The 26,140-nt window shown below is 35.7% G+C and overlaps 1 protein-coding gene across 1 annotated transcript; it reads left to right on the plus strand.

The window, feature by feature from the left end:
* Positions 1-23,980: 23,980 nt before the first annotated feature.
* LOC125657623 (uncharacterized) lies at positions 23,981-25,352 on the plus strand. The gene has a single exon (XM_048888320.2). It carries the CDS (start codon positions 24,480-24,482, stop codon positions 25,008-25,010), a length of 531 nt encoding a protein of 176 aa, XP_048744277.1. The 5' UTR covers positions 23,981-24,479; the 3' UTR covers positions 25,011-25,352.
* Positions 25,353-26,140: the final 788 nt, after the last annotated feature.

Here is a 26,140-nt window from a genome sequence, read left to right on the forward strand (position 1 = left end):
ACGTTAAAAAAGGAACTCCCGTCAGTCACGACAAGCGTTGGTACATGTACGATACAGACCCCTTACGACCGTAAGCGCCAAGCGTCGGTCCAAGTTTGTGGCGTTTCGCCTAAAAACTGGTGACATCAGGGATGTAAATCAACATGCATTACATATATATTAACGTATCATCTAAAAGGGATTGCCACTACTCCTAAGAAAAAATATATGTATATTTCTTCTAAGTACTAAATGGTTTCAATGTTACTTTTTCAAACAAGACTACATAGAGACTCGTTACTCCCCCCCCCCCTTTTTTTTTTGGTACAAGTAAAATATGAAGGAAAAATGAGTGTGTAGCTTGCAAAGCTGTTCACGTTCGCATCAATATAATCAGCAGTTCTAAATGTGAATCTGATGAGTTTTTAGAACGTTAATATTGGATTATTATTTTCAAGAATTTATGACATAAAGCAGATGTGATTTCCCATCAAATGTCTAACACCAGAAAGCTGTTTTTAGGGTTTCAGAAAGATTTGTGTGGTTATAATGCTTGGTAACTGAAACGTGTCGGGTCGCCAACAATGTAACAATTCTACCCATGCATGGATTTCGTGCTGGGTGACCCCAATTTCTCGGATAATGAAAATGCGCGTGATGGAGGTCCTAATAGCCCTGACAATTATATTACTGTCATTGAAACGTAATGAATAATACATAGTTCTCAATCTAAATCTATTTTCAAAGTCAGACTACTGATAACAGAATCTTCCATTTAATCATCTATTTTCAAAGCCAGACTGCAAATAACAGAACCCGCCATTTAATCGTTCTCCGAACTTCCATCTATCTTCAAATTCAGTCTGCAAATACCAGAATGCGCCATTTAATCATTCTCAACTTCTGGTGAAAATTTGACATGTATTTTACTGTCTCGCGAATAGTCCATTGCACTTTTGTGGTCGTCGTTCAACCTTGAGATAGAAATGATTAAAACTGTTTTTAAAAACCCACATGTACTGTGTATATCGAAGATCAAAAAGGCCCGCGGTATCGACGAAGCGCTGATTTCGCCGGTACAGTCTAATTAACTGCGGGTTTTTTTTTTATACGATGTGTTTAAAAGGTGCGGTAGAATCTATGACAACGCTTGATGAGTGAGGATCCTATCTCGCGGTTGTCACTTCATTTACCAAATGAAACACATTAACAACCCTAGATGTAGCTGGTTCACGAGTTTGTACAATAATTCAAGGTCATTTCATTTCATGTTTTTCTTTCCCTGCTGTCGACCCACCTGGTAAAAACACCTGGCTCAAGAAAATTTACCAAAAAATCTGGAGATATTTTATTTTACACGTCAAAATACTTTTCTGGGTTTTTTTTAAAAATAATACTTTTATAATATCATATTGACCGCTAGATGTTTTATAATATCATATTAACCACGGTGTTACCGTTAGGGCAATCTCAGCTACATACATGTACAATGTATAGTTGAGCGGACTCCAATTTGAAATGCAATTTTGTGGTCTTGCTTTGTTTCGGTATAATAAACAATCTATTGCATGAATGTTCGGGAGATATGAAGATTTATTCACCCAAGAAAAATCCTATTCCCCTCGGGCGTTGCCCTCGGGGAATACGATTTTTCTTGGGTGAATAAATCTTCATATCTCCCTCACTAGTATCATGCAATAAATGTATATTATTATACCTCAGTATGAGAATTCTATGCAACGCGTAATTTGATTGGTCTAGACAGTCACGTGCCAGGGAAGACAAAACTTCATATCTCCCTCTCAGACATCATATCTCCTGATCATATTTCCCCTTGGGCAGCTTCGTGCATTTTCCATAAATTTAACGTCAAAGTAGACGAAGTGTATTATGACGTCACAATAAGTCCGAGTCATTCTACTTTCATAGTTCGTAAGGCACAAAATATGCGAGTCTCTGATATACAGTTTTAAAATCGACTGATTTTGGTTGATATAAAAACATGCAAGTAAATCAGCATTCAAGGACAATGGAAATACAAAAACTGGTTATCATATCACTGTGTTTCGCTGTTTGTACCTTATATATATACGTTGACGGCACGATGTTACTGTTAGGGCGATCTCAGCTACATACATGTACGATGTATAGATGAGTGAACTCCAATTTCAAATACAATTTTGTGGTCTTGCTTTGTTTCGGTATAATAAACAATTTATTATAAATGTATAATATCATATTAACCACTAGATGTTTTTATAATATTATATTAAACACTACATGTTTTATAATATTCTATGCAACGCGTAATCTTATTGGTCTAGACGGTCACGTGCCAGGGTTGACAAAACTTCATATCTCCCTCTCAAACATCATATCTCCTTATCATATTTACCCTATGGGCAGCATCGTGCAATTTCCATTTTAACGTCAAGGTAGACGAAGTGTATTGTGACGTCACAATAAGTAATTCTACTTTCATAGTTCGTAAGGCAGAAAATATGCGGGTCTCTGATATACAGTTGAATCGCATGGTTTTGGTTGATACAAAAACAAGCAAGTAAATTAACATTTAAGGAGAATGCAAATACAAAAACTGGTTATCATATCACTATTTCATTGTTTGTATCCTCTACCGTAATACATTGACGGCTCGGTGTTACTGTTAGGACGATCTCAGCTACATACAATGTATAAATGAGCGGACTCCAATTTCACATGCACTTTTGTAGTCTTGTTTTGTTTCGGTATAATGAACATTTTATTGCATAATTTTTCTTGGGTGAATAAATCTTCATATCTCCCTCACTATCATGCAATAAATGTATAGTATTAACCACTAGACATTTTATAATATCGTATTAACCACTAGACGTTTTATTACCATCTTCCAAGGAAGACTGTATACAGAGTTGAAGTGTTTTACAGTTTTCGGACTTTGCACTTCCTCTCTTTTTTCATTGGTAGAAAGTGCATGAAGTGAAAAATTTCAATTATTTCATTGGTTGAAATGCTCTTCAAGGCAAGGGAGATAATTTTCTGGTGTTCTAATTTTCGTACGACTTAACAATTTTTCAAGATTTTCAATCTTAAAAAAATCGACAAAACGAACAAAAGAAAAATGCAATTCATGAAATTGACACATTACTTTTTAAAACAACTAATACAAAGCATTTCTATGGTTACTTCATTTACAGCAATGTTTTCATTTTTGCATACAAACAGAAAAACTCGCCGTTTTTTGTTTTGATTGCTTGTGTTTTGGGATAATTTTAATTGACAATCAGTGATTCCAATGCAACCATTTTTGTTTGTATTATCAGTGGCATTTGAGAACTTTGCTAATCTTAAGAAGGAATAGGATAGTAACATTTCATTACATATTATGTTGCTTAAAATTACCCCTGTCTTTATCAGGTAAACTTAAAGTTTTTGTTTTTTTCAACACATCTGTTCTAAAACTATCCTATTCCTTCAGAATATTTTTTTTTCCTTACAATTGCTCAAATTTGAATAACAATTATTAATCTTTTCCATCAAACTCTATTTTATGATATAATTTTTGACAAAACTATTACAATATTCTCAGGCCTTTATCCTGGTTAATTTCTAAAGCAGTTGTACTGTACAATATGCAAGAATAATTTTTATGCAAATTTGAGCAATTTAAATCTTTTTAGTTTGTTTTGTTTCATAACTTTGCTAAAAAATAAATATTTTGATATACACACTGAAAATCTCAGTTTCATTTGATATAGAGGCTTTAATCAGTGCTAATACAGGGAACAGTGATTTTGATTTCCAGTACATATACCCTTCATAAATACAAACTTTTACAATGGGAGTCAGGACACAGCTTTGTAGGCATGATGTCCGTGAGATTATTTATTTTAGCTCAATTCAATAATGAAGACAAGGGACATAATTCAACTTCGCTCTATAGAGTTGCTGCTAAAGACGGCAAGCATTTTTAAAAAGCTTTACTTGTATTATTATACATCAGTATGAGAAGTCCATGCAGCACGTAATCTGATTGGTTTAGACAGTCACGTGCCAGGGATAACAAAACTTCATATCTCCCTCTCAACATCATATCTCCCCATCAAATTTCATCCACTGGGTAGCCTCGGGTATTTCCCATGAATTTAACGTCAAGGTAGACGAAGTTTATTGTGACGTCACAATAAGTCCGAGTCATTGTTCATAGCGATCGGATCACGCACTCGTCCTTTTCCGTAACCGGTTACGGAAATAGCCGAGTAGTTACGATTGTGTTCATAGTTCATATGTTTCATAGTTCGTAAGGCAGAAAATATGCGGGTATCTGATACACAGTTAAATCGCAAGATTTTAGTTGATAAAAAAAAACAAGCAAGCAAATCAGCATTCAAGGATAATGGATATACAAAAACTGGTTATCATTTCACTGTATTTCATTGTTTGTACCTTCTAATACGTTGACGGCGCGGTATTACCGTTAGGGCGATCTCAGCTACGTGCAATATATAGATGAGCGGACTCAAATTTCAAAAAACATTTTTGTAGTCTTGCGTTGTCTCGGTATAATAAACAATTTATTGCATGGTAGTAAGGGAGACATGAAGATTTATTCACCCAAGAAAAATCATATTTCCCGAGGGCAACGCCCGAGATATGAGAACTACATCGGGATATCTGAGAACCTCATCGGGAGATCTGAGAACATGGGATGGCTCTTTAGAACATCTGGAATGTTATTTCAATATTTCGTCCCATTACATCTATACAGCACATCATTAAAGGAACTTCGAAAGTGTACAATTGTTTTTAAATCATATGATATATAAAATATCCTTTTGAATGATATACGATTGTTGGTTTTTAGAAGTGAAGTTAGTCAGAATATTGAAGCCTACAGTCCTAGCGACGATGATAAAACAGTCTTCTTACTCGTACAGCAAAACAGCTAAGATCCGCTAAGAAGCAGTGGTGAATTTGTAAAAGTAGCATAACGAATAATACTAAAAACATTTTGACTTGTTACTAAATGAGAAAGAATGTGTCCATTATTTACTTGTCATTCAAATGATAGCAAAGCATGTAATAGTCACACTGAAATAACACAAAGCAACTCGTGTTCGATGTAGAGTCTTGGTTTCAGGAATAAAATGTATCGATCTACTCGCGTGACTGATCTAAAAGATCTAAATTGTCATATGTCCTTAATGGTGCTGCTTATCACTCCGCGTTAGAGGATGTTAAATGTGTTACATTGTGCATCTTTAGTTTTGTGTTTTTAAAAAAAACCAATGAGATCAATTCAAACAACCTGTTCAAAACACACTAACAACTAAGAATACAATAATCACACATAACACACCAACAACAAATACCAAACTGAGCACATATAACACATTAGCCACTCCTAACAAACTAACCACACCCAACACACTAACCACACACAACACATTAACCACACCCAACACACTAACCACACCCAACACACTAACCACACACAACACATTAACCACACACAACACACTAACCACACACAACACACTAACCACACCCAACACACTAACCACACACAATACATTAACCACACCCAACACATTAACCACACCCAACACACTAACCACACACAACACATTAACCACACCCAACACACTAACCACACACAACATACTAACCATACATAACACACTAACCACACACAACACACTAACCACACATAACACACTAACCACACATAACATACGAACCACACATAACACACGAACCACACATAACACACTAACCACACATAACACACTAACCACACATAACACACTAACCACACACAACACACTAACCACACACAACACACTAACCACACATAACATACTAACCACACATAACACACTAACCACACACAACACACTAACCACACACAACACACTAACCACACATAACACACTAACCACACATAACACACTAACCACACATAACACACTAACCACACATAACACACTAACCATACATAACACACTAACCACACACAACACACTAACCACACATAACACACTAACCACACATAACACACTAACCACACATAACACACGAACCACACATAACACACTAACCACACATAACATACTAACCACACATAACATATTAACCACACATAACACACTAACCACACATAACACATTAATCACACATAACACACTAACCACACACAACACATTAACCACACCCAACACAATAACCACACACAACACGTTAACCACACATAACATACTAACCATACATAACACACTAACCACACACAACACACTAACCACACATAACACACTAACCACACATAACATACGAACCACACATAACACACTAACCACACATAACACACTAACCACACATAACACACTAACCACACACAACACACTAACCACACACAACACACTAACCACACATAACATACTAACCACACATAACACACTAACCACACACAACACACTAACCACACATAACACACTAACCACACATAACACACTAACCACACATAACACACTAACCACACATAACACACTAACCACACACAACACACTAACCACACATAACACACTAACCACACATAACACACTAACCACACATAACATACTAACCACACATAACATATTAACCACACACAACACATAACCACACCCAACACACTAACCACACACAACACATTAACCACACACAACACACTAACCACACATAACACACTAACCATACATAACACATTAACCATACATAAAACACTAACCACACATAACACACTAACCACACATAACACACTAACCACACATAACATACTAACCACACATAACACACTAACCATACATAACACATTGACCATACATAACACATTAACCACACATAACACACTAACCACACATAACACATTAATCACAAATAACACACTAACCACACATAACACACTAACCACACATAACACACTAACCACACATAACATACTAACCACACATAACACACTAACCACACATAACATATTAACCACACACAACACACTAACCACACATAACACACTAACCACACATAACACACTAACCACACACAACACACTAACCACACATAACACATTAATCACACATAACACATGAATCACACATAACATATTAACCACACACAACACATAACCACACCCAACACACTAACCACACACAACACATTAACCACACACAACACACTAACCACACATAACACACTAACCATACATAACACATTAACCATACATAAAACACTAACCACACATAACACACTAACCACACATAACACACTAACCATACATAACACATTGACCACACATAACACATTAATCACACATAACACATGAATCACACATAACACATTAACCACACATAACATACTAACCACACACAACACACTAACCACACATAACACACTAACCACACATAACACACTAACCACACATAACACACTAACCACACATAACATACTAACCACACATAACACACTAACCACACACAACACACTAACCACACATAACACACTAACCACACTAACCACACATAACACACTAACCACACATAACACACTAACCACACATAACACATCAACCACACATAACACACTAACCACACATAACACACTAACCACACATAACACACTAACCACACATAACATACTAACCACACATAACACACTAACCACACATAACACACTAACCACACATAACACACTAACCACACATAACATACTAACCACACATAACACACTAACCACACATAACACACTAACCACACATAACACACTAACCACACATAACACATCAACCACACATAACACACTAACCACACATAACATACTAACCACACATAACACACTAACCACACATAACACATTAACCACACATAACATATTAACCATACACAACACACTAACCACACATAACAAACTAACAACACATAACACACTAACCACACATAACACATTAACCACACATAACACACTAACCACACATAACACATTAACCACACATAACACATCAACCACACATAACACACTAACCACACATAACATACTAACCACACATAACACACTAACCACACACAACACACTAACCACACATAATATACTAACCACACATAACATATTAACCACACATAACACACTAACCACACATAACACACTAACCACACACAACACACTAACCACACACAACACACTAACTACACACAACACACTAACCACACACAACACACTAACCACACATAACACACTAACCACACATAAAAGACTAACCACACATAACACACTAACCACACACAACACACTAACCACACATAACACACTAACCACACTAACCACACAAACACACTAACCACACACAACACACTAACCACACACAACACACTAACCACACACAACACACTAACCACACAGAACACACTAACCACACACAACACACTAACCACACATAACACACTAACCACACATAACAAACTAACCACACATAACACACTAACCACACATAACACACTAACCACACATAACACACTAACCACACTAACCACACACAACACACTAACCACACACAACACACTAACCACACACAACACACTAACCACACACAACACACTAACCACACAGAACACACTAACCACACACAACACACTAACCACACACAACACACTAACCACACATAACACACTAACCACACACAACACACTAACCACACATAACACACTAACCACACATAACACACTAACCACACATAACACACTAACCACACGTAACACACTAACCATATTAATAGTAGTACATGTAGTAGGTATGATACACTTTAACTTTATAAAGCTAATCTCGCATTTTCTTCATATGATCTTTACTTCTTTGTAAATCCAAATTGGACATCGAGTCAAACAATGTATGCATGTCAATATTTAACTGAAAATACTGCCTTGTTCGTGCATATTGTTGTTAGGCTTGAACTCTTTAAATTTTACGAAGGAGATGCATGATTCTTTTATAAGGGTATATAAACATCAGCCCAGTTTATGTAACTGAGTAGGTGTATGAGCTTTACGCTGCTTTAGTTTGACACATTTCCCGAAGCTATTACACAGTGTTACATGCATGTATTAAACCCACCCACGTGACCCATCAGCAGATTTACAATGAGGAAACAATAGGTTCCCTTCTAAGCTTAAGTTATCAGGATGGGCATAAACCATTATAAACCTTTATGGCAATGAATTCATCAAAAGCTAATCAATAGATATTGTCCTACCACGAAAACCAGTATCATTAAAGAATGCCATAAATCTGTGTGATTGTGCAGACAGGATGAGAGGACTCATTTTCCCTTCTATTTCAAATACGAGTGTCTTTTCTGAGAGACTTTATGACTACTTTTACATCCATATTGTAAGCTCTCATCTGTTATAAATCCAAAAATAAAGCCAGGCTGGACACATAAAGTACACAGTTAAGACGACATATAACCCTCTGAAGGGTGATGTATTTTTTCATCAGAATTACAGTTTGACAGTCTTACTATTGATATCATAGAGCGCAATATATTCCGTGATCATTTACATTTCTTTATCAACATTGCACGCATGAAAATTAACATTGGTCGGGTACTTATCCAGCATATCATAATTGCTTCGATTAATTCCGAGAAAGAGAGGGATAGTAAGGTATTTAAAGTTCTTCTATAAAATCTTACTATATATACTAGACAGAAATCATACCCATTCAAACTATCGAAAAAAGAAAAAAATCACAGCTCTACTTGCAAAAGACACATAAATACTATAAGCAATAACATCCCACTCTTACATACAATACAAATACAATCACACCCCATATACTATAATAATACAATCATACCCCTACATACTATAGTAATACAATCACATTCCTACATACTATAATAATACAATCACATCCCTACATACCATAGTAATACAATCACACCCCTACATACTATAGTAATACAATCACACCCCTACATACTATAGTAATACAATCACACCCCTATATACTATAGTAATACAATCACACCCCTATATACTATAGTAATACAATCACACCCCTACATACTATAGTAATACAATCACACCCCTATATAACATTGTAATACAATCACACCCCTACATACTATAATAATACAACCACACCCCTACATACTACAGTAATTCAATCACATCCCTACATACTATAGTAATACAATCACACCCCTATATACTATAGTAATACAATCAAATCCCTACATACTATAGTAATACAATCACACCCCTACATACTATAATAATACAATCACACCCCTATATACCATAGTAATACAATCACACCCCTATATACCATAGTAATACAATCACACCCCTACATACTACAGTAATTCAATCACATCCCTACATACTATAGTAATACAATCACACCCCTATATACTATAGTAATACAATCAAATCCCTACATACTATAGTAATACAATCACACCCCTACATACTATAATAATACAATCACACCCCTATATACCATAGTAATACAATCACACCCCTACATACTATAATAATACAATCACACCCCTATATACCATAGTAATACAATCACACCCCTACATACTACAGTAATTCAATCAAATCCCTACATACTATAATAATACAATCACACCCCTACATACTATAGTAATACAATCACACCCCTATATACTATAGTAATACAATCACACCCCTACATACTATAGTAATACAATCACACCCCTACATACTATAGTAATACAATCACACCCCTACATACTATAGTAATACAATCACACCCCTACATACTATAATAATACAATCACACCCCTACATACTATAGTAATACAATCACACCCTATATACTATAGTAATACAATCACACCCCTACATACTATAGTAATACAATCACACCCCTACATACTATAGTAATACAATCACACCCCTACATACTATAATAATACAATCACACCCCTACATACTATAGTAATACAATCACACCCCTATATACCATAGTAATACAATCACACCCCTATATACTATAGTAATACAATCACACCCCTACATACTATAGTAATACAATCACACCCCTACATACTATAGTAATACAATCACACCCCTACATACTATAGTAATACAATCACACCCCTACATACTATAATAATACAATCACACCCCTACATACTATAGTAATACAATCACACCCCTATATACCATAGTAATACAATCACACCCCTATATACTATAGTAATACAATCACACCCCTACATACTATAGTAATACAATCACACCCCTAGAGACTATAGTAATACAATCACACCCCTACATACTATAGTAATACAATCACACCCCTATATACTATAGTAATACAATCACACCCCTAGATACTATAGTAATACAATCACAGCCCTACATACTATAATAATACAATCACACCCCTACATACTATAGTAATACAATCACACCCCTATATACTATAGTAATACAATCACACCCCTACATACTATAGTAATACAATCACACCCCTATATATTATAATAATACAATCACACCCCTACATACTATAGTAATACAATCACACCCCTATATACTATAATAATACAATCACACCCCTACATACTATAATAATACAATCACACCCCTACATACTATAGTAATACAATCACACCCCTACATACTATAGTAATACAATCACACCCCTATATATTATAGTAATACAATCACACCCCTACATACTATAGTAATACAATCACACCCCTAGATACTATAGTAATACAATCACACCCCTACATACTATAATAATACAATCACACCCCTACATACTATAGTAATACAATCACACCCCTATATATTATAGTAATACAATCACACCCCTACATACTATAATAATACAATCACACCCCTAGATACTATAGTAATACAATCACACCCCTACATACTATAATAATACAATCACACCCCTATATATTATAGTAATACAATCACACCCCTACATACTATAATAATACAATCACACCCCTATATATTATAGTAATACAATCACACCCCTACATACTATAATAATACAATCACACCCCTATATATTATAGTAATACAATCACACCCCTACATACTATAGTAATACAATCACACCCCTACATACTATAATAATACAATCACACCCCTATATATTATAGTAATACAATCACACCCCTACATACTATAATAATACAATCACACCCCTATATATTATAGTAATACAATCACACCCCTACATACTATAGTAATACAATCACACCCCTACATACTATAGTAATACAATCACACCCCTACATACTATAGTAATACAATCACACCCCTACATACTATAGTAATACAATCACACCCCTACATACTATAGTAATACAATCACACCCTATATACTATAGTAATACAATCACACCCCTATATACTATAGTAATACAATCACACCCCTACATACTATAGTAATACAGTCACACCCCTACATACTATAGTAATACAATCACACCCCTACATACTATAGTAATACAATCACACCCCTAGATACTATAGTAATACAATCACACCCCTACATACTATAGTAATACAATCACACCCCTACATACTATAGTAATACAATCACACCCCTACATACTATAGTAATACAATCACACCCCTACATACTATAGTAATACAATCACACCCCTATATACTATAGTAATACAATCACACCCCTACATACTATAATAATACAATCACACCCCTATATATTATAGTAATACAATCACACCCCTACATACTATAGTAATATAATCACACCCCTATATATTATAGTAATACAATCACACCCCTACATACCATAGTAATACAATCACACCCCTATATACTATAGTAATACAATCACACCCCTATATATTATAGTAATACAATCACACCCCTACATACTATAGTAATACAATCACACCCCTACATACTATAGTAATACAATCACACCCCTATATACTATAGTAATACAATCACACCCCTATATACTATAGTAATACAATCACACCCCTACATACTATAGTAATACAATCACACCCCTACATACTATAGTAATACAATCACACCCCTACATACTATAGTAATACAATCACACCCCTATATACCATAGTAATACAATCACACCCCTATATACTATTTTGACTTCCGTGATTTTTCTGACGATCCTCAATCTGGTTTCGTGTGGATGTGATATCCATTCCCGGATTTTGCGTTTTAAACTGTTGTTTTTTTTTTGTTACCTTGGTGCAGTACATAAATCAGAACACACTCACTTTCATTTCTTCAGTTCCATTCTGTAAAGCGCATGCTCGATTCTTATTCCCTAGATGGACTCTATAATTGCTTGATGTAGCTTTTGTTGTTGTTGTTATTATCATTATTTCAACAACAAAACATAAGTCACGTGGTAGACAAATACCGCCATCAAGCCCGTGTATTTCACAGAAATTGTGCAATATGATAGCAGAAATGCTTATTTCATCCGACCCCACAAGAATATTCTGAATTCGGTTAGTGGACTCAAAAGTGTGAGAGTGCAGACTTACTCTTCCACTGAAGGTCACACTTACACAGACTGTGATGACAGCGATGTAAACAGATCAATACCATCATTTAGCAAGATAAATAACAAATTAATTATTAATCAGCACACAAGAAAATCGATGATTGCTATCTGACTGGCTAATTATATCAGTTAAGATTAGGAGCTCTTCGTTTAATTCGGTAAACATTTTAAGCTCGATGCCGCTGGTCACTTTGACGTAATCAGTGTACGTAAACACTTTGTTTATGACGACACAGTTTGTTCTCAATTCCTGTTTGTCCGGTCCTCATAATCACGATAAATTGTCTTTGCGTATTTATAGATATTTCACAGAGCACACACTCCCCGGCAGTAAGTGAAGGCACAGTTCAGAGTTGAAATCAAGACGAAAAGCTCTCGAGACAGATCTCTGAAATGTGTTGAGCGTAAGACCTTCCTGTTGAAAACTGTCCAAGAGATTGATAGATTACGTTATATGATTGCTGCCATTGTCTTTTATCCTGATCTTGTTTCAGATTCATTCTCATTCTGTATATCTTGTTAATATCAACAACTGAAGTAGTTTTCATCACTGTAATTAAGTAAACAGTATAATACGTGATCTACAAACTGTAAACAAAGCACTGAACTGTGTTAGTATGTCGAACAGAATCAACAAAACTAGCATAGACATAGCGTAATGTTCCAAAGCGATTTAGGGATGGATTCTTGTCATCACTAGGAACGATTAGAACGTATGCATCACACGTGCATGCAGTGATGCAGTTACTTCCGTTTTAAAACATATGGGCTAATGACCCACATACATCTTTACAGATGTAACAATTATCCCTAAAGTGGATTCTGGGGAATTTTGATTGTTAAGGACTATATTTTCGGTGGACTCAACGGTGTTGTAAATATTATTCTATTCTCTCAAATGAAAAAAATCTAATTACTTTTGTCCCTAGTAAAATAAAATCCCCGCAACTGACAAAAGAACCAAAGTAAAGAAATTTGAATTAGCCACTACTCTAAAGGACATTTTATTGCCCTACCCCATTCCTTGTTTAAAGGAAAACCCAACGAGCTAATGCTTTTCTCTTTCTTTAAAAGGTTATACGCAATGTTTCTCAATATTTACGAGCGCAAAAGATTAAGTTGAAAATTTGGACTACATTAATATTTTCTTTCGTTCGAGTCACGTGACTTAAGCAATACTTCGCCGTAACACATCTGTGCAACTCGTACATGTACCAAGATTTTTCCTTTGACTGGCGTTCAAGAACGAGATATTTAGGCTTCTCCAACATGCAGTTAACATTGTTATGGTGGCATATTTCTGCCCCCTTCATTCAAGGTGAATTCTGTTAACATGCGAGGAAAGTAAGTCAACATGACATTCAAGTTACCTATCGTTTTAGAGAATCTGATTTTGATATTGGTAAATTTACTTGATAATGCCAGGATCTGACATCACACATGCAAGATGCAACATAATTATGTTGACATGCAACTTCTTTATGTCAACATGCAAGATAATTATGTAGACATGCAACTTCTTTATGTCAACATGCAAGATAATTATGTAGACTTGACATGAATACCTTGCATGTTGACATAGATTAGTCGCATGTCAACATAAGTATGTTGTATGCCGACTTAATCAACTTGCATTTCAACATAGTATTATATCGCATGTTGATGTAACAGATATCCGGGTCTCTGGCACACAAATTTAGCACGTTTTCACACTCAAATTCCGTGCTCTAAATCGTACCATACTCAAAAGTGAAGGTTATAAAACTTTAATAAAATCATTCTCACACTCAAATGGAGTACATGCTCAAGACTTTTCGAGTATGCTTTGAGCTTGCTCAGAGTTGTACTGAAAACAAGCATGGCTGAGTTTGAGTACGGTGATAGTCTTATAACCTGCAGGCCAGCACTCTAGCAACTGAGCTAAAGGGTTAAACCACTAGTTAGTAGGACTGCCATATCACTCACATTGACATACATAAGTCACATGTTTACATAATTATATTGCTATATTTTATTCAGTACACAATCAATCATATTGAACACACTTAGTTTGAGACAGATATTGCCATTCGGCAAACCGGCAGATTCCGTTACCCTACATCTAGATGGAATCGGCCGAGGTGATCCGAGTGAGATATTGTTTGACATCTATACATTTTTTTGTCGATAACCGCGAAACTAAATATGATGTCACCAATGCACTGTTTACATCAACTGTGCTATTGTATTTCCCGCGTTAAATGAATAGACGGATCAAATGTCTCCAGTCGTGTTCCAAGCTGCCTGTACACGTCCGGATAACTTGGAAATTGTCTGATTCTCCGTGTCTGTGATGGATAAATCTATCCCTAAAGGTATACACTGCCTGCTCTCGTTGTAACGGCAGCACTGTTAACCTGTTAGGGTTTTTCGTGACTGACATTTCAGGCACACTTCATTTGCATTGTTATCTTGTTTCTACAAAAAGCTTGGGATATATATTACCAGGTTTAAATTGTTTTAGAGTTAGCATATGTTGATAGGTACTGGTTGTAACAAGTAAGAAAATGTAAAGTCAGCTCTTATGTAAATATAGAAGGTATCACTGAGCTATTGTAGCAGAGAAGGGGAGAAAAATCTTGGTATCAATCGGAGATCGAACCCAGTGCCCTTGAATTACTTATTTTATTATTATATACCTATATCTTATCACACAGTGATGAAACGACAGAGTTTCCTAAGCTCTGGAAGTATGTCAATGTGCAGAGGGAATTCGGTATGTGTAATATTCTATCGAAATTGAAATTGATCCCGTGGGGATCCGGGTTAGAATAGGTCCTCAGTACCCCTTGCTTGTCGTAAGAGGCGACTAAATTGGGCGGTCCTTCGGATGAGACCGTAAAAACCGATGTCCCGTGTCGCAGCAGGTGTAGTACGATAAAGATCCCTCCCTGCTCAAAAGCCGTAAGCACCGAGCATAGGCCTAAATTTTGCAACCCTTCACCAGCAGTGGCGACGTCTCCATATGAGTGAAAGATTCTCGAGAGGGACGTTAAAGAATATTTAATCAATCAATCTATCGAAATTGCTAGTGTTTATAAAGTTATTCTCTTTAGAGAATTGGACAGGCATAACCATCAGAATTTTTTCGAAAAATTTACATGTTGTTGAACTTTGTCATTTTTCAAGCATGTCTTGAATAAACAGTGCTTATTGTGTGTGTTGTAATCAACTCCATTCACACCCATGATTTCCTTGTGACAGATGTATGCATTAATGTTAAAGTTGTGGAAATAATTTGTCTGTTACGTAAAACCAGGCATATTTGACTCGAAACTTCGATCGAAGCGTAAACCGTCATCGGTTCCGACATTTACAGGTTTCCGGAATCACACCATGGAGATGTGCAAGTGTATAGGCTTTCAAGTGACAAATTGCAAAAAATAAGGGCCATTTTTAGGGCAAAATTATCAAAAAATAAGGGCCTTTTTTAAGGATTTTTAAGGGCTTTTTAGACAAAAATAAGGGTTAAATTTACAAATCAATAGGAAAGAAAAAATGTTTTACTCACCATTTGCAAGAGCAATAATACAACAAGAGGCCCACAGGCCTTATCGGTCACCTGAATACTAGTGAAAAGTATCACTACTTCCATGGGCTATGAAATCTAGAAAAAAATTCCTGTTCTGAATATCTAAGCTAAATTCTAATGTTCAGTAACAGTATAAAACAAGATGTGTTCTTAAAACTTCACTGCCCTCAAAAGTGCATACACTGATGAAAGGCTTTAATAATCGGTGTATTAACATTAAAAGATCAAAACATGTGACTATTTTGGACTCATGCTTAAGTCATAACCCTGGGTTTTGATTGAAATTCACCATTTTTTGTACATCCTTTTCTGCTATTCCTAAGTATGCATTTAGATTTTTATACAGTGTCAGCAAACTTACACATATATACTACATGTATATGCAAAGTGTTGCACCACCCTGGGGTCAGAACCCTTACTCCGGGGATCATCAAATTTACAATTTGGTAAAGGACTACCTGCTCTTTCTAAATATGTTTCAATATACATGTAGTATCAACAGCACTAACGAAGATAGATGTTATTTAAGTGTTTTACACATAAACACTATATAACAAGTTTGGCCCCGCCCTGGGGGTCAGAACCCCTACCCCGGGGATCGTGAAATTTACAATTTTTGTAGAGGTCCTCCTGCTCTCCATCACCATGCATTAAGTTTTTCTTACACATGTGCCGTTCTTGAGAAGAAGATTTTTGAAAAATTGGTCAATTTTGGGCAGTTTTTGCCCCGCCCCTAAGGCCCCAGGGGTGCAGGAATCCTGAAATTTACAATTTATGTCTTCCTTGTTCCAAAGATGCTTCATACCAAATATGAAAAGAATTGGAATGATAGTTATCAAGAAGAAGTTAAAAATGTCTATTGTTCCCACATTGAATAACTGACCATTTTGGCCACACCCTGATACCAAAACCCCTACCCCTGGGATCATCAAATTTACAATTTTGGTAAAGGACTATCTGCTCTTTCTAAATATCTATTTAGTTTCAATATAGTATCAACAGCACTAAAGAAGATTTTATTTAAGTGTTTTACACATAAACACTATATAACAAGTTTGGCCCAACCCCGGGGTCAGAACCCCTACCCCGGGGATCATGAAATTTAAAATTTTGGTAGAGGCCTTCTGCTCTCCATCACCATGCATTTAGTTTTTCTTACACATGTGCGGCTCTTAAGAAGATGATTTTTGAAAATTGGTCAAGTTTGGACAGTTTTTGCCCCACCCCTAAGGCCCCAGGGGTGCTGAAGACCTGAAATTTACAATTTATGTCCCCGTTGTCCCAAAGATACGTCATACCAAATTTGAAAAGAATTGGACTGGTAGTTATCAAGAAGTTAAAAATGTTCTATTGTTGACGGACGACACACGACAACCGATTGCAATTAAACTCAGGTGACCTAAACACTAATTACCCACTCAGAAGATCATACCAGTGGTCATCAACAGCCATATTCGGCATTCAGCACAAACTTTGTTATAATTCAGGTGGACTCCCATGGCTCACAATCAATGCTGAATATAATATAGCTGATAACCATCAAGATGTCTTCTGAGATGTACATTTAATCAACATATCCATTTTCTGAAAGTATACTAAGACTAAATTTAATAACTTCCAACACTTACTTTATGTCAAATTTATTTAAACTTTCAAAATTTGAAAATGTAGGAATTTCAACTAAAAATTAGGGCTTTTTTGGGATTCTAAAGCTCAAATAAGGAAAATAAGGGCTGTTGTAGGAAAATAAGGGCCCGCTTGAAAGCCTGGGTGTAAGCTATGCCTGTCCACTTCTCTAAAGATGATAGTGTTTTAGTTAGACTCAGCACAAAAACAAAACAGAGGTATGTTCGTGTATAGCGTTTTTGCTCTGAATTAGGTATATGTGTGATAAATCACTCTTATATCCAACTAATGTCTATTCTGACGGACTTTCAAGATCCTCTGGCATAAAACATTGTGACCTTGACCTTACCTTGACACAAAAACGAGAACTACGGCAAATTCTTTTTGTTATGTGTATATATTAGAAGAATGTATATATTTTGAAGATTTTGCATGCAAAATATGACATCTTAACGTACCCAGTAAATATGGAAAATATCCATCTGTGTATCGCAATCGGTGGACCCTGGTTCGATTCGTGTTCCCGGCGCCGCGTCATACCTAATGACGTTGCTAAAATGTAGTGATTGATTCTTTGCCAAGCGCGCGAAATTAGATGTGAAAATGACGGGCCTTTCGTGTATACAGTCTTACAAATGGAGGAACCGTGTCACGGTAAGCTTCGGCACGATAACGAATCCTCACTGCTGCGACTTTGAGCGTCATTCGGAATTCAAAATTTTGGACCCTGCACCCACAGCTGGTGTCGTATCACGTCTGGTGTGATACGGGACGTCGGTTTTTTAATGTCTCATCTAAAAGACCGCCGCGGTGGCCGAGAGGTAAGAGCGTTCGCCCCACATGCGGTAGGCCGGTGTTTGAATCCCGGCCACGACAGACCTAAGTCGATAAAAAAACAGGTAGTGACAGTTCCATCGCCAAACGCTCGGCATCGGGTGTGAATGTCACGGGTCCTCGGAGATGACCTTAAAAACGGACGCCCCGTGTCACAGTAGGTGTGGCACGCTAAAGAACCCTCACTGCTCAATGGCCGTAAGCGCCGAGCATAAACCTAATTTTGAAGCCCTTCACCGGTCTTGGTGACGTCTCCATGTGAGTGAAAAATTCTCGAGCGAGACGTTAAGCAAGATACAATCAATCAATCTAAAAGACCAGCGAATGCCGAGCGTTTGGTGAAGGATCAACCACTGCCTATTTATGCGACCAAGGCACGAGCAGGTCTCGAACTCACGATCTCTCAGTCACGAAGCGATCGCTTTACCACTGAACCTCTGCGATGAATATACTTACATTATGTAACATTAAGCAGTTTTACAAAATTTATGATCAAGGTGCTGTTCCGAGTCATTTCCCTTTGGAGAACTCTCGTACATAGTAAGGCTCGAAACGATTTGCTTACATGCGGGAGAGGGACAAATGTCCATCATTGCATAAGTAAATAGGTTAAGTTTCATCACCCGAATTCGACTGATATACAAATTAAGGAAGTGATAAGTATTTAGGGAGTAATTAAATACATGGAATTCTTATTATCAAGTTATTTCGTTGATCGAATGTATCATATCGAGGATATTACTTGCAAATATAGTTCATTGATTTTATGTTTCCACTTTAGAAAAACATTTCATTCAATGGTATTTTGTATTTCCTACATTTGCATATTTGAAGATATGCCGCCTCATTATTATACTGTCTTGTCCACTGATTGTAGGTCCACTCTTAGGCATTCAAAGTTTCACTAAATGTACCGCCTACACTGAAGAGCTCTTATCTAAAATATTGCGTATTCTTGCCTTATTTCGGTTCGCTTTGAAAACTTTTAGCGGCTGGCTGTAAACTTGTTTCAATGCTATGCAATATCACATTCCTCCTATTCGCTAGTTTACCATAGGGAACTTACCATCTTTCATTGATGAAAGGCGAAGATAACGAACAGTGATCAATCCCATAAATCACATAAACAATACAAAATAGATAGTTAGGCAAACACGGACCCCTGGACACACCAGAGGTGGGATCAGGTGCCTAAGAGGAGTAAGCATCCCGTGTCGACCGGTCACACCCGCCGTGAGCCCTATATCTTGATCAGGTAAACGGAGTTATCCGTAGTCAAAATCAGTGTGCCACGAACGGTCCAACAATCGGTATGAAACACGTCAGTCAGCATTTGACCCAATGATAGGTTGTATTGGTAAACTAGATCGTTATAACGACCATATAATTTGCGAAGTGCTGAGTTTAAACGAGACTGTTGAAACCGCTGTACCATCAACTTGTCTGATCTGAAACAAATCGAGGTGGGTTTTTTTATATCATAATTTCCTCCCTCTTTATTATTATCAAAATTCGTATTTTTGATATCTTAAAATCTACTCGTTAACACGAAAAATTCCATTATTTCTTAGATCAATAATTGATATCAAATACTGGGCTATTCCTTTAATTCTTATATTGATACCAATAGATATGTAGAAAACTTCGAATTATTAATATCATTAATTCAATTTATTGATATAAAACATTTATATCAATAATTGAGCAATAAATTGCGAAACGGCAGGACACAATTGTCAATGGTGGTGTTCATTTAAACTGTAAATGAAATAATAATCAATTGAAAACCGTTTAATATTCAATAAAATATCTTAATGTTTGTTTGCACGTGCAACAGACTGTGTTGTTTATTTTTCAATGTTGGTCAATATCTGTCCTCAGATTGACGTAATGCATGTATATATTGTTACTTAATAAAGGTGTTATAGGGGAGGGGATCCTATTATTATCATTCAGTTGTTTAGTAACAAGAACAATTTATTTATTCTTATATACTAGTAGTTAAATATCCCAGTGTTTAATGAAGGTAGAATTGTTTGTGGGATATGTGCGCGGTACCTGCTCAGAGACAGTGGACATAGGGAACGTACTCTTCTTAAAAGACATATTTTCGATTGTTGAATAAGAACGGTATACGTATTTTGTAGATTAAGTCATTGTTCATTAAGTAATTGTTCATTAATGTTGAATTTCTTTATATCAATTATTGTTGAAGATGAATAAAAATATTCATACACATAGCTTCATCAGAAATCAGTATCACTATTTAGCAAGATATATAGAACATATTCCGATAATTCGATGACTGTTTGATAAGAATGATTAATATTGGTAAGTTTTCAATCCTTATATATATAAAACATTTCCGATAACTGTTTGGAAAGAATAATCTATATTGGTAAATTTACAATCCCTATATATATTGTACATAACAATTTCAATAACTGTTTGGTTATAATTATTCTGACAAAATTGTTTAGATAACTGTTTAGAATCATAAGATTATTAAGATTATAATTATTCAGACAGAAATGTTTAGATAACTGTTTGTTAAGAATCATAAGATTATTAAGGTTATAATTATTCAGACAGAAATGTTTAAATAACAGTTTGTTAAGAATCATAAGATTATTAAGGTTATAATTATTAAGACAGAAATGTTTAGATAACTGTTTGTTAAGAATCATAAGATTTTTAAGGTTATAAATATTCAGACAGAAATGTTTAGATAACTGTTTGTTAAGAATCATAAGATTATTAAGGTTATAATCATTCAGACAGAAATGTTTAAATAACTGGTTATTTAGAATTATTACAATTAGTAAGCATAAAGGTTAAAATTTGTTAATATTGTTCAAGCAATTGTTTGGAAGGGGTATCTCTTATAGTGTCAAAAAGTATTGAATATGGGGTAGATTTCTTTGTTCATGTAAAATTCGGTAATTGTTTAGGATTGTTAGAGATCCTATAGGAAGATATATAAACTTGATAACTGTTAAATCGGGGTAAAATTCTTTATTCTAATTGTAGATTTGGTAAAATTATTTTGGATGGTATTTATACATGTAATTTTGTTGTAAACAATAGAAAAAAGGCATGTTTCAATATACAGCAGTAAATGCATAAAAGCTAGGATTCGGAGATAAATTCATTAATCCGCTTGTTTAATTAATTTATAATAAAGATATAACAATAATTATCGTGCTTGATTGTATTCACACTGTGTGATGTGAAATAATTAGTTTGGTTGGAGAAAGAAAAATAATATCAAAGATATTTATTTGAAATTTCTTCTAGAAGCATTGATGAACCGCTAGCTCGAAGTGTGGATGTATATTCTATATTCTGGTAATATGGATCCATTTTGATAAGATATCAGTATCTAAATCTTATGCAACAGGATTTTCATAAATAAAACAGTCATAAAACTGTCGTGGATTTTCATACATAAAACAGTCTAAAAAATGCCATGGATTTTCATACATAAAACATTGAAAGAAATGTGGATTTTTATACCTAAGACAGTCTAAGAAATGTGGATTTTTATACCTAAGACAGTCAAAAAAATGTGGATTTTTATACCTAAGACAGTCAAAGAAATGTGGATTTTTATACCTAAGACAGTCAAAGAAATGTGGATTTTTATACCTAAGACAGTCAAAGAAATGTGGATTTTTATACCTAAGACAGTCAAAGAAATGTGGATTTTTATACCTAAGACAGTCAAAGAAATGTGGATTTTTATACCTAAGACAGTTAAAGAAATGTGGATTTTTATACACAAGACAGTCTAAGAAATGTGGAATTTTACACTGAAGACAGTCTAAGAAATGTGGATTTTTATACATAAGGCATTCTAAGAAATGTTGTAAATTTTCATACATGAGAGTCTAAGAAAAATGCGTTTGACTTTAACGAGACTAGAACTCTAGTGATAGCTGTATTGGAATAGCACTGTAATAATTGACAGCTCTAAGTAGTAGTGGTAAACAGTGCTGCCCTATATTTATGTTTAGTTGCACCTTCCACTATATAGGTATGAAATGTCATGTAAAGATGAGAGACGCGTCAACACTCGCGATGTCAAGACTAAGTAAAAGGTCCATCATCGAGTAACAACAAACAGAATTATTTTCGATAACATTTGACAAATTCCCCATGTCAGAGTACAGTAACGGAGAGGAAATAATTCTCGAAATACATGCCCCCATAAAATGCCTAGCAGGAATAACATTCCATTGTGCTGACATTAAGTATACACAGTTACATTTTCAAATCAGAATTAGAATACTTGACCCAATATTCTTGTTTTATTAATTCTTCCTTGTAAAACAGCTATTTAAAACGCTTATTTTTCCCGGTGTGAAATACGACAGTTTTGTGCGGCGCATTTCCTCCTCGCTTGTTTCCTGTTTCCTTCCAAAGATTTGAAAAAAAGACAACGACCAACAAAATCTACAGACAACTAAACATATGGTTCCTCCGTCCACGCTGATTGGGAAGGCTTGCACCTCCGCAAGTATCAAAGATCGATCGATCGCTCGTAATCCCGCGGCTAAACATTTACTAATAACAGATCGTTGAACCAGCACGTTGTATTAATTCCAAGCTTGGAGAGCTATTCAAATCACTTAAACGGTAGACGTGGTTCGGAGACTGTCGTATTTATTTGTTTAACCACTTAAGAACTGCGAAGCGCTCGGCCGTTTGGTCTTGGTATATTAAGTTTTGGAGAAGTAAATTAGCGCTAAAAGGTGTCTCTTAAAACAAGATCTGATGGATTATTCGCATAACAGGAATCTCCCCGCTAAAAGTCAGTCTGGATAATAGCTGTGTTTGGAGGTAAGATTTATAGATAAAAAACAAAGTGGAAATGGAGGAACAAAAGACTATGCCGAAAGTGAAACAAGAGTTGTTACCCCTGCCGGACCTTTCACGGAGGCGCTCACATTCGGATGCTGCACAGTATAGACAGGCAAGACGAAACTCCACCAAAAGCACCATTCCTGACATAAAAATCACAAACGATGACTCGTCAGATATTAGTCTAGATGAAATAGAGGACGAATTTGACTTTGAGTTAACATTTCCAATGAGACCTAGGGCCAACACGTGCCCCAACGATCTATTCCAACGACCCAAATCCAGTAGACCCCCTACCCCACCTCCGATTGAGGGCAAGAAATTGACTTGGAAAGAACTTACCCAAAGCCCGAGACACGAAAAAGTTACCTTTGCTAAACACAAATTAACGAAAGTATCAGAGGTTACTGAGGACAAAGCTAAACCGGAAGTCGTTCTAACCATAACTGAAATGAGTTCTTGTGCGTCAGAAGATGCGAAAGTCAACAGTTCTATTTCCCCAACCATTTCAAGGACAATTGGATTATCTGAAATTGGATAAGGAAAGTTGTATTTGACAAATGTTCATTAAAATTTTGGAAATTATGTGACGCCACCGGTTTAATTGTTGCCTTAATTGGACTTTTAATTGGATTATATACTCGATTCCATTAACAGGGATATACAGATGTACGTTCTCAAACCAGTGAAATTAAGCTGTAATAAAGTTATAAAACCGTATGAATATACCTAAATCTATTTCTAATTCGTTGAGCTTCAACCAAATAACATTTAAAAGATGTTAAGAAGGGGACAAAACTGTGTTTTTACACATACTAGTGTAAAGTCTGAGATTTTATGCCATCATAAAGGAAAACATGTGAATTATATGATATAATTAGAATGTGAAGTCTCAGTATTGTCTGTCTTAGTCTCACGCGATGCCTGTACGATATAATGAGAGGATGAGATCGTTTTGTCTACCACCTATCCTAGTCTTACATAATGACTTGCGAAAATTTAATTTGCGTTGTGTATTGCTTATCAACTCAAAACACGAAACTGGCACAACAGAATGAGAGTACGCAATTAAGATAACTAATATCACGGAGAGACGCGACACACATTCAGGATCGCGGAGAGTTTTAATCTTTTCTTCCCTGTTGATGCTATGATACCGGTTATTCTGAGATCTTCTTCCTTGATAAAATCTCCACAGATGCGCGCTTATTTCATTGAGTCGGGTGTCTTCTGTATAGACTAAGTTTACCGGGCTTAATACAGTGAGAGAACGTTTCCTCCATGTTCACGCTAACAACGCTGAAGCGCTGAATAACGTTCTTTAAAAAGGGTCTAATTCATAATGACATCCTTCAAATATTTCCCCTCAAAGACGAAAGGTTAATGGAAATGGCTGACAGAAAAAACACAAATGATAATCCTTCAATCTCGATTATCTTAATCGCTTCAGATTGAATGGACTTTCTCATAAACATTTTTGTAACACGCGGACGTCCTTGGCCTTTTGTTATTTTTTATACGGGTTTATGGATAATCTGAAGTTGAACATCAAAAACACTTACGATTTTCACCTGTTGGTTAATCTTATTGTTTTCATGAAAATCTTAAGTCGTTGTACAGTAAACACTTCTTAATACGGCTTGGCATCAAAATCACGATCGTGCAAACACA

The sequence above is a fragment of the Ostrea edulis genome, chromosome 9 (assembly GCF_947568905.1).
Source record: "Ostrea edulis chromosome 9, xbOstEdul1.1, whole genome shotgun sequence".
NCBI lineage: Eukaryota > Metazoa > Mollusca > Bivalvia > Ostreida > Ostreidae > Ostrea > Ostrea edulis.

What these genes read in the sequence shown, in the direction of transcription:
- LOC125657623 (XM_048888320.2), top strand. Translation starts at nt 24,480, where the DNA reads ATGGAGGAACAAAAGACTATGCCGAAAGTGAAACAAGAGTTGTTACCC.